At 42.7% G+C, this 11,572-nt stretch overlaps 1 protein-coding gene across 1 annotated transcript; it reads right to left on the reverse strand.

Moving 5' to 3' along the window:
- Window positions 1-6: 6 nt before the first annotated feature.
- LOC101857475 lies at window positions 7-11,012 on the reverse strand. The gene is made up of 3 exons (XM_005094758.3): window positions 10,249-11,012; window positions 8,567-8,660; window positions 7-923 (listed from the first exon to the last, which is right to left on the reverse strand). Exons 1-3 carry the CDS (start codon window positions 10,966-10,968, stop codon window positions 784-786), a joined length of 954 nt encoding a protein of 317 aa, XP_005094815.1. The 5' UTR covers window positions 10,969-11,012; the 3' UTR covers window positions 7-783.
- Window positions 11,013-11,572: the final 560 nt, after the last annotated feature.

Raw genomic sequence — 11,572 nt, forward strand, 5'->3', positions numbered from 1 at the left:
GGGTAACAGGGAAGAAGATTGTCTGAATTGGTACAATAAAATTAAGCTCTCAAGAAAACAAATCTGACCCTATACCCCCATAAAGTCTTTGAAACATTTCAACATACGTCAAAACACATTTTAAAACGTGTGTGACTATACAGCAAAATAAATACAGCCGAGTAAAATATCGTGTAAATGGTAAGAGACTCGTCTTCCCACGTCTAGGCATGACGATTACCTTTAGAGAGACAACAACAGTTGTTTTATAGAGCACACCTCAGCTTTTTTACGAGAACACCGATAATCCAAACGCCCGACAGAAAAGTCTGAATAGACTGCACCGATACCGATAGTCAATTTTATATCATGTTAGACTGCTACAGGGCTGCCCTGGTTCGAATCCCAATAGGGCCATTCTTGCCGTCGTCATGAACGAGCAGTTTCCAGGGCCTCTGTCCATTAGGCCAGATCATATCAGAAAGATTAACGTTGGATCAGTGGTCCCACCTCTCGAATAACCGAACAGCATTGCAGGGTCTTTTAAAACAGGATAGGCCCAAGGGATAAAATAAAAACGGGAATTTAATTGAACATTTGCACTGACAGGGAGATTAAAGCAAAGATTAATATTGCAAAGGAAAACAGATCAAAGGAAGGTTTTACATTATCAAACTGACGAAAAAGCACACAGAAAGAAGGTGTGGTGGCAGGGGATGGAGGCAAAAGGATGAACATGTAAGAAGAAACAACATTAAAAGAGAGAAATGGGGAGACTATGACCCATCCAAGACAGAATAAATATTACTTTCGACGAAAGACAAATTGCACACTCACTGTGTATCCCGACTCCTTGGAGCGACATCCGGGTCTTTGGAAACTGAAGTTCATCCCGAGATAAAACATGCGTCTGAGCATCCAACTCGGGACTCTATCGGCCTCACCTAGGGAGAAGATGTCAAAGTTCGTTATTTCGTCTATTTTAGCGAAGAAATACGACGACTGATATCTTATGTCGGGGTAATGCTTAATTTTAGTAAGTGTTTTCTGGCATTTGCTACACAATTAGGTCTTATAAGTACCGAAGATGAAAAGTAGTGTTACATGAGAGTAACAAACACAAAAAAGAAGGCAGAGAGAGAGAGATGAGGACGATAGTTTTTTTTTATAGGAAAGAAAAAGCACACCATACCAGAGCACCCGCTCGGGGGAGGTGTGGGGGGAGAATGGAGATCGACAAATCAATGTCCATCTATGAGGGAACAAGGCAGGGAGTTTCGGAAATCATCAAAAGAAACTAATATAATGCTTTAGAGAGGGTAACCAGTGTAAAGAACACCCATGTTATCTCCATTGTGGTAACAGGTGTAAGCATTTTACAAAACGGTGCCTTCTGAGGCAGTGACGAGTTGTCTGAATGTATGTTGCAACCCCTCCCCCTCCCCCCCCCCTGTTCTTCTTGTTTTGTTTTTCTTAATTGTTTCATTTCAGTAAAAATAAATACATCGGCACATTAACGGATATCTAGGGCAGGGGGGGGGGGGAGTAAATCAAACAGACATAACAAAAGAGGGGTTATAAAGACGTATGACCTACCAATGGCACCCTGCAACCACCCGCTTCCCCTCCTAAAATAAAACAGCCAAACAATGTATGTAATTTAAGAAGCGGGCGGTCTCAACCCTCTTCCTCGTGCGAAGTGGGATTTCACCCCTAAAATATCTTCCCTGCTCGGTAATTGAACTCAAGCCTTCTGTGTGAAAGGAGATCATTACCATTACACCTCAGACGCTTGTCAATGGGGTTTGCTGAAAAACAATAACTCCGAGAGAAATTAGAGAGACTAAAGTATGCAAAAACAAGGACTCAAACCATACTTCTCTGTCACTACATACATGTTATATCTCTGAATTCACCATGACATCATCCACATCTCCAAGTAAAAATACCCCCATGATATCCCTTCAAATTCATTTCCGGAATGTTTTTAGGCCCGGAAATAGAATTTGGGTAAGACGAAAAAAAAGACCAAAACACTGAGGCTGGAATTATGCCTCGACTCGGCAATTTCACGAGAAATTACAAGTGGAAAATGCATTCCATACAACCAGCCCTTGCACAGAACCCAGTCCATTCATTAGACTGTCATGAGACAGAAAAAGGGGAGGGGAGGTAGCGGTGTGGATATGCAAACCGGAAGAAAGCAGTGGAAAACCTGAAATCGTTAAAACGATATTACATTTTTGCGTATACAATTATGTTCTTAATGTCGTATATTTTGTTATAAACTTTTATGGCGGAATTTTAACCTGGATTGCTAAGACTTCAGAACTTTTAAAGATTATTTCATAATCCTAAGCCGATTTTAAAGATAGCTTTAAAGCCATTTTTCTTGGTGAACAAAAAAAAAACTATTTAAAAAGAGTTGTGGTACTACACATATTTAGCCTGATCCCTGATGAACTTAAGCGTATTCAAAGACTTCCAATCTTCCCAGACTTCGCAATCCTCCTGAGAGAAAAAACCCATTAGAGTTGACGGCACATCGCCACTAATCCTCCGAGCCTCTTAATGTGCATCTCTTCCACCGACCTTTTAAACAGAGATATTAATACCTTGTGGCCTAAAGGACTCTTGCGGCAATTGGATTCTCAGTAAGGAGGGGGAGAGGGAGGGAGGGAGGGAGAGGGGGGGGAGGAAAGGAGAGAGAGAAAAACAGACAGACAGACAGACAGACAGACAGACAGACAGACAGACAGACAGACAGACAGACAGACAGACAGACAGACAGACAGACAGGCAGACAGACAGAGAGACACACAGAGAGACACATAGAGAGACACACTGAGGGACACAGAGAGACACACAGAGAGACACACAGAGAGACACACAGAGAGACACACAGAGAGAGAGAGCAAGATCGACAGACAAAAAGACAGACAGAAGGGGGGAGGTGGGCTGGTAGGGAGAAGGGAAAGAAAGAGTAGTCAATATTTTGATTCATTAACTGCCTTTAACTGCAGCCTTAACCCACCCACCCCCTCCTTTCCACTGTTTATACAGGCACATGTACCAATAAATGCCTCCTTACAGGAGGGCGTCTTCGGAAAGGATAGGGACAATGTGTGTAGGATAGGAAAGAAGGAGCAAACAACACCAGAGCACCCGCAAGCCGCCCATGAGGAGGAGCATAATATGGAATATAAGGGCTAAAAAGGGGGTGGTGCAAAAGAATGGGAAGATGGATAAAGAGGGCTGGGTAAAAAAAGACACACAAAGCCAAAAGGACAGAATCACAATGTAGCAGAAAGACAGGCGTCTAGACAAACAAGGAGACAAAACGCACCATTCAAAAGCATGAAGACGCAATTTGTAAAGAAAAAAAAAATACAAAAAAAGAGGCTCTGGAAATGGATCAGACGACCAGACACCTACATTAAAAGCCAAGTAACAGCAAGGAAATGAGATCTCGAGTCGCGAGCCCAGCTTTCAACTACTTCCTTTTTTTCGGGCAACAATCATGACAGAATCAGACAGCAGTCTCCAGGGACCTTAGGTAAAAGACGTTTCTCAAACTGACAGGTTCCGGCCAGCACGTAGGCTGACTGTGCACGTTTTACAGCTCCATCGACACGGTTTTATATCAATAAAGAAGATGACTGCTTCAACCTGTGAGTCAATGAGGCCCACATGGGTTGGAGAGGGGTTACCTCCGACAGAAAGATGGGATAATGTCCGAACGGGAATCAACTTTCAAACCCATTCCTATGACGGGCAAGCCGAAGAGCATTACCATGACAACATAAACACTTGTCAGGTGAGTTGACTTGTTCGGTGTCTTACTACACTCACAACCCATTAGATCAGTAAAGATCATTAAATATTTCAAAAATGTCGTTTGAAGGATCTGAACCAAGATCGTCCACATTCTTGATATCATTTGTGGTTATTTTTAGTTTTAGAAAACGTCTTACGGTACTTGCAACACAACTTGGCCATAATATGTGTCGACGGTTTGATTTACTACTGGGGTGTAACATACAAAGAAAAAAGGAGAAATAAGGACGAAAGACATTTGAGGGGAAAGAAAGAGCAAACCACACCAGAGCACCCGCCAACCACCCACGATACCATTTGTTAGTGTGGCTTTTAAGAGACTGCTATTAAAATGACAGAAAATTATGTCTTAAGTCCTCATCGACACAATGTGGATCTTCTTCGAGCCGTGCAACTTCCACCAAGCCTGCCAGTGCCAACCTGAGTTGACCATTCTCCAGAAAGCCTGAGATATTCGATAAAAAAGACTTCCCTAGGTAAGAAAGAAAATCGCATCTCACGTGTGCAACGCCAAACAGTCTAACGGTTACTACAGGCGAAGGAGACATTGCACAGAAACGTGCATGCAATGGCTGCTTTAACTGGGACACACACACATGTGACATCGTGGAGAAATTAGATGCTCGCAAAAAATGAAGTGGAAGAAATCTGCATTTTTTGCCCGTTAGATAATTGTTATCGATTTTTATTTTATTTATTTATTTATTTAGTTACTTATACAGACTTGTTTTCGGCTCAATACTTTTTGTGTCCATTTAAGAATATATTTCTGTGTGGATTTTTTTTCTGAAAAACGTTAATGAAAGGAACACAAAAAAAATGTAAAGTTGCAGATTCCACGTATATTTAAGCTTTGGAAGCCACCGAACTTTGGCAGTCTTCTCGTTATTTTAACCTCTGAAACTAGCGACACCCAACCCCATTTTCTTCAATCGAAAATATATCGATTTCTATTAAAGTTACAAGGGCATTTTTTAAAACCAAAAGCAAGACAAATAAACAAGGTTTAAGACGAAACCAACAACCCTATCTGCCCAAAAATGGACGAGCGTCTGATTCGACAACGTCATGACGCATCCATTTGATAGAGCGCATCGTCAGCCATTCAGATTGTTCGGTTCTCCAGAATACAAATTACATTTCTGAGACAACGTGTAACTATGTCTCTCGTCCCTTCTATCAACATCAAAATGGCCTAACGGAAAAAGAAAAACATTAAGAGTTTTACAAAAAGTTACAATGAGGTAATTTTCCCAAGCCAGCGCGAATGAAGCCCTGAACACTTTTTAGGACAAAAATAATATCAGCAAAACAATACAAGACCTGTTAAAAGTGTCTCTTTCGCGGCGTGGTAATTGAGAAAGCGTTTGAAATCAAAAAATGAGTATACGAAAGGGACAAATCGGGTTCTGCTGCCAACTTTGTTATTTTTATTAGAGGCAAATTTATGAGCTCTTCACGACTCCCAAAAACTACAAAAGGTGTCCAAAAAAAAGGGATTAAAATTTTTTTTAAAGACCTCTTGTTAAAGATCGAGAAGGCAGGATTTGCCAAAACTGGAAGATAATAAACTATTCCGTACTTTTTGTAAAGAAACACATCACAAGCCTTGTCTTCTAAGTTACTCAAATGAACAAAAAGAAATAAATACAGTGGCGCCAATGTAGTGACAAAATTAAAGAAACATCAAGGAAAGAATTCTGAAAAAAACTTGTTTTGGCACCCTGTCTCCACGCGTGTGCTGGGGCAATTGTATATAGGCCAAAGCAGAGACCGGAGGTCTGAATGCCATGAAACAGAAAGTGGACCAAGATCGAGCGTCCTCTTGCCACTAAAGCCTGGGCGTTACAGTTTCCGCTCTGCAGTCAGTCGTAGTTTTTGTTGCTTGGAGCGTTTGTTTTGTTTTTGTGGGGGGCGGGGTTGTTGGGTATTTTTTCTTGTTTTATTTGTTTTTCTTTTTTTCAATGCTCGTCACACAGAACGTGTGAACCCAGCTTGAAATGGCAGCGGCACAGATTGACACAAGAACTTTCTTATTCCGCATTCTTAGCTGCCATATCGCCAACATCCACCCACCATACTTCCGATGTCTTTTTACCCATTTCCCTAACAATACAACCGTAGCAACTGAAAAGAACTCTCCTTTTCCCGAATTTTAAAAAAAACAACATATCCTTAAATACAGTCTCATTTTGGGGTTAATTCAGATTTAGATAAGAACAGCTGTAACATTCCTGTCAGAGAATAGAAGGGTAGTTGTCAAACTCTAATTATTCTATTTGCCGTCACACATGAGTTCGATTCCAGGGTAGGAATTTTTTTTAGTACATAATATAATATACATTTCCATCCTTCTGTTCGGACGCTGTACCAGTCAACCCGGAGTGGAAGTGAAATCGTGTAACTTCCAAACAATTTAAATCGTATACGCGGGGGGCAAAAAAGATGTATAATCATTTATAAACAAGCCTCAGTAAGCATGTAGGACAGCGCTGTTGTTGGAAAACACTGAGTGACAGATAGACAAAACAGAGAGGAGTGTGGGGAATACGAAGCAATCTAATACTTTTTTTTAACAAGGTTGTATGGGGGGGAAACGGCAAACAGGGTGAGGAAAAGTTAAACATCTCGTTCCAAGGCATGTGCTTGAAGTTTAATGATCGTTTTTATTGGATTTTCCAGTAACTTGTTTGTTTTGGAGTTCCTTATTTTAATCTTTTAAGTTTGTTGTTTTCTCGTTGTTTTCATCTGTAGTCTTACAAAGTCTTAGTTAACTTGGCATAAAGTGGGAGGGGCGTTTTGGGGAGAGCAGAATACCAAAACTATCGTTTCTTGGCTATTTGTGCGTAGTTTGTTATTTGGAGTTGCTGGTTTATTTTTTCTTTCTTTATAAAGTAGAAACCACCTAATTTGCTTTCTATGCTTGCGGATAATTTTTCTTGACCTATTGACTGGGGAAGGGGGGATGAGGGAGGGCTAAAATTAGAGAGAACGCGTCTTTGTGTACAACAGCAAAGAGCTTAACGTATGCATCAAAGACACCAGAGATCAAATCTTGTAGTAACCAATAGAACTATCAAGCAATGGTCGGCCTACTGCGGCATTCCAGGAAATGCTTATTGTCACTACAGAACACCAGCATCTGGGATGTTATGGCTTAGATCTTCGTTGTTGCCCTTAAAAGACTGTGAAACGGTATTAACGCCCCATCAACACTATTAATTAATTAAGTTATTCAATCACGCAACTGATTCTATTTATTGCAGAAGCACGATAAACATGTATTTCTTGTAAAACATATGTAGATGAGAGGCTTTGCGAATTGGAAGAAGAATATGGGAAACAAACATGATTCAAAAAGTCGACATAAATTTTACACGTAGCGTTGAGGTCATTATGGACTCATCTGAAAACAGGACGTTCACCTCGAAACATTGTAAATTGGTGAGATGTCTGACAAGCTTCCCAAACCCGTTTTAGTATTTGTCTACTATGACGTGTAAAGCATTTAACAGACAGAAAAATAACAACTACAATAAATATGAAGCAATATAATGCTGTCACCCCACTCTGCACGCCGCACCACTTGTACTACCACTTAACATACTTGAACCAGGAAAGCCTGAGACAATACCCGGATTGTAGCAAAAGTCAAAACATCCGAGAAGGGGTCGTTTGTTCGAGTCTGTTTTGTTTGGGTAAGTTTAGTTTAGTTTTAGTAGAGGTTTTACGGCGCTCACTACTGCATAAGGTCATATGAGCACCAGAAGATAAGAGGTGTTGCAAGAGAGTAACAAATATAAAAAAGGAGAAGGGGAGATAAGGAAGTTAGATTTTTCATAGGAGAGAAGAAGCAAACCACACCAGAGCACCCGCCAACCACCCACTTGTTTGGGTAAGGATAAGCACTTCGACACAAGAAGGGTCATTTAGTGATGGGAAAAGGTAAGACAGACAGACAGAAACAACAGAGGGGGGGGGAAGAAGTAGGACCTACCAGTGGCGCCCTCCACCAACCAGCACAGACAGACAGAAACAACAGAGGGGGGGTGATAAAGAAGTAGGAACAAGTGGCATACTCCAAACATACGCGACGGAGGCGTGAGAGGCCAACAATTCCAGGTTCATAAGGAAATCAAGGCTAGATATAACGAAAGTACAAAAACGTATTTCCTCCGCAGTGACGTATTTGGGGTTTCTGTGGTTTTGCTGTAGCTATTGCTGCAGCTGGTGCTGCTGCTTCTACTGTTGCTGTTGTTTTTTGTGCTGTTGCTGTTGTTTTTAATGCCGTTGCTGCTGATGATGCCGCTGTCTTGGTACATGTATCACTGTCCGTGTATTTCATATTTCTACGTTCGACTTTTGGAAAAATGTTAGTTTTACTTGTACTTCACCTCTACTCTTTGTTTACTGTTGGTTCCTAGTACGCCCTTCCAGTATTTGTTAAATATACATTCCTTTCGTTTCTTATTCGGGGTGGGGTTGGTGTTGTAGAAACCAGACAAAGGTAAAGGTAACTTGAAGAAAGAGGCAAACGGAGTACATATATCACATCAAAAAGTTAGGTTATCAAACACTTTGGAACAAAAGGAACAGACAAGCACACTATAACCCAAAAAAACAACAACAAACAAAAACTCAACCTGAGAAATTTTAAACATCAACAGAAGCTGACCTTTCTTGCACAGTATGGCCTCAGAACAACAATAGAAGTTATAATTGGGGAATTTCAACATCTACAAAAACTGACCTTTCTTGAACTGCTCGTCTCTCAAATGCCAGCGCAGAGCTGCCAAATCTTTAGGGTGAATCAAATCCTCGATACTCCTTCCCAGTAAGTTCACCTGCCAAAACGGGAACAAAACTTTTTTAAATAAATAAAACCAATTTCCAACAGCTTCTGCATTGATAAAACAAAAATAGTTTTTATCCACTTGCCAGCTCCTGTATTGATGGGAAGGAAACCCGAAATATAGGAGAAAAAAAATCAAATTAGCATCTCCCGTGTGTAATAAAAAGCATCATGGTTATACAACTTTTTATGACATAATTAGCAGGCACAGCTGCAAGAACTGTCAAAATTACAGGCCTACAAATAAATTAAACTATCGGGTTTTGTTTGGTTGTCTGTTTTTTTCACAAACCGGCAGTAAAAGTAGGTGTGGGAATACTGAAAAACACTTAAGTGTCAATTACATGATGAAATACAGATCTCTCTCTCTCTCTCTCTCTCTCTCTCTCTCTCTCTCTCTCTCTCTCTCTCTCTCTCTCTCTCTCTCTCTCTCTCTCTCTCTCTCTCTCACTCACTCACTCACTCTCACTCACTCACTCACTCACTCACTCTCACTCACTCACTCTCTCTCTGTCTGCGTGTGTGTGTGTGTGTGTGTGTGTGTGTGTGTGTGTGTGTGTGTGTGTGTGTGTGTGTGTGTGTGTGTGTGTGTGTGTGTGTGTGTGCACGCACGTGTGTGTGTCCCTTCCCCTCCCTCTTTCTTTTTCTCATGACATTTAGGTTTTTTAGGTCCCAATCGACAAAATTCAGATTAGGACCAACCCGGGCAGAGAGAGATACATCCCAGCTGGCAAACAGGCGGGCAGACAGACAGACAGACAGACAGACAGACAGACAGACAGACAGACAGACAGACAGACAGACAGACAGACAGACAGACAGACAGACAGGCAGACAGACAGGCAGACAGACAGACAGACAGACAATTGACAGATTGACAGACAGATTGACAGACAGACAGACAGAGAAAGGGTAGGAGAGGGCAAAACCAAAGAGAGGAGAGAGGGGGGGAGAGAGAGAGAGAGAGAGAGAGAGAGAGAGAGAGAGAGAGAGAGAGAGAGAGAGAGAGAGAGAGAGAGAGAGAGAGAGAGAATTTACACGTCCTATAGAAGCGGCTTCTGTGTTTGAGTCTTCTACATACTACAGTGTTAAAGCGGCACAAAAAGTACAGAGAGCTCGGTGCTTCGTTTGGGGGAGCTTTACCTGCAGTACCAATTAACATCCATATTATGCAACAGTGAGACTGAGTGAGATACCCCAGCTTTCAATATAACTGTAATTAAGGGAAGAAAAGAAACAAAAGGGATTGGGAGACACAGACAGCTTGTTTTGGGGGTAACGTTTACCGCATATTTCAACACAAATAGATTCTAAAGGAGGAAGTCCTTACGTTTTAACGACAACCTGCCACAGTACTGATCCAATGTTGACAGCCTTTGAAATTCTAAGGAATCTCGCTATCTGGAATCGACCCCGGGACACCCAGGTTACGGGGCAAGTGTCCCAAGCACCGCACTGTATTTCTTTGAACATCCCAAACCTCCAGAAATAGACGAAATGTTGGTCCACTTCGTACCACTAACCCTCACCAACACCCCCACACCTCCTTCCCTACTCCAGACAACATTACAAAGCCGTACCTGGTGATGGCCAAGATGCAAGTAGACGTTCTCAGACACAAACAACACGTCCAAGCTTTTATCAAGCACCAATACGAAGCCCTGACCAGCGTCCAACATGGCGTCGCCTTCCGGTTTACCGAACAAGGCCACAGATTTCTCACGGGACATCGTGGACACTTGGCCCTTTTGCTGCTGTTTCTTTGCTTTCTGTTTCAGCTGTGCCTGCTTCTGACACGGCCGTTTCACCCCACAGTCTTGTTTGTGACTTCGTTGTTTACCTCCACAGATTGAGGACAAAATTGACTCAGCCCTTTTCACACCATCGTTGGCACTCGAGAGCCGCTTGTCACCAAAAGACACGACCGTCGGCGGGAAAACTGCAGCAGGAGAAATATCATTCAACGCGCTGTTTTGGCCGAGAAACTCCTGGATGCCTCTCTCTAATCCCTCTTTGTAGTACTCCAAAGTTGGTTTCGGGACGGCTCCTCCGTCCAACGCTTTTGCAGGCTTGCTGGGCTGCCGCTCGCGAGAGGTTGGCGAAGGTTTGGCGTTGTTGTGTAGGCCGAGCCCTGGGAGCTCGCCGTATCCAGGGAGGTTCCCCGCCACCACGTACCCGTCCTCGTCCAGCACCACAGTGGGCTCTCGCCTGGTCTTGGCGTACGGCGGGAAGGGGTACACGGCCAGTTTGGGAGGTTTGGACGGGCCGTACATCTCCGCCAGCTCCGATTCCTCCACCATGTCCGTCCCACGTGGCGTATCTGTTGAAGTTCAACAAAACAGAAATGTAAAGGAAGCTGGTCATTGACAGTTAACCTTTTTAGTTATGTGAGTCTCATGGTACTTGTTGTTCACTGAGAGCTCTTGCAAAGGTTTCATGGCACTTGCAACACAAATAGGTCTCATGAAGGCCGAGGATAAGAGGTCTTACTAGAGAGGAAGAGAGATAAGGACAACCGATGTTGGATAGGACAGAAGAAGCAAAAACCACACCAGAGCACAAGCAAACCACCCATGCCGACAATTGAGAATCTTATATCCTATCTAATAAAAAGGACACACCACACAACAAGAACTCTATTGGCCCATGTATTCTCTCTTTTCCCCCATATCAGACCCATGGTAGAAAAAAAGTGTGTGTGTGGGGAGGGGTTGATGGGGTGAATGTATACGCCATGGTCATCGGGCAGTTACGACACGTAAACAGGGGGTCAATAGAGGGGGACAAGGACAATAGACTATTTATACCTACATGCCCGCTCAGGGTGTGGGTCAAGGAGCGCCCCCATCTCCCCTCCCCTCTCCCCAAATAACAGTGGGGATACCTGAGAAAGAGCAGGTCGAC

This window comes from Aplysia californica, unplaced genomic scaffold, assembly GCF_000002075.1.
Source record: "Aplysia californica isolate F4 #8 unplaced genomic scaffold, AplCal3.0 scaffold00089, whole genome shotgun sequence".
Classification (NCBI taxonomy): domain Eukaryota; kingdom Metazoa; phylum Mollusca; class Gastropoda; order Aplysiida; family Aplysiidae; genus Aplysia; species Aplysia californica.

Coding starts and splice junctions, on each gene's coding strand:
- LOC101857475 (XM_005094758.3), bottom strand. CDS start 10,968: ATGGTGGAGGAATCGGAGCTGGCGGAGATGTACGGCCCGTCCAAACCT. Junction 8,661..10,248: donor TGCATCTTGGCCATCACCAG/GTACGGCTTTGT, acceptor CCGTTTTGGCAG/GTGAACTTACTGGGAAGGAG. Junction 924..8,566: donor AGACGAGCAGTTCAAGAAAG/GTCAGTTTTTGT, acceptor TCTTCTCCCTAG/GTGAGGCCGATAGAGTCCCG.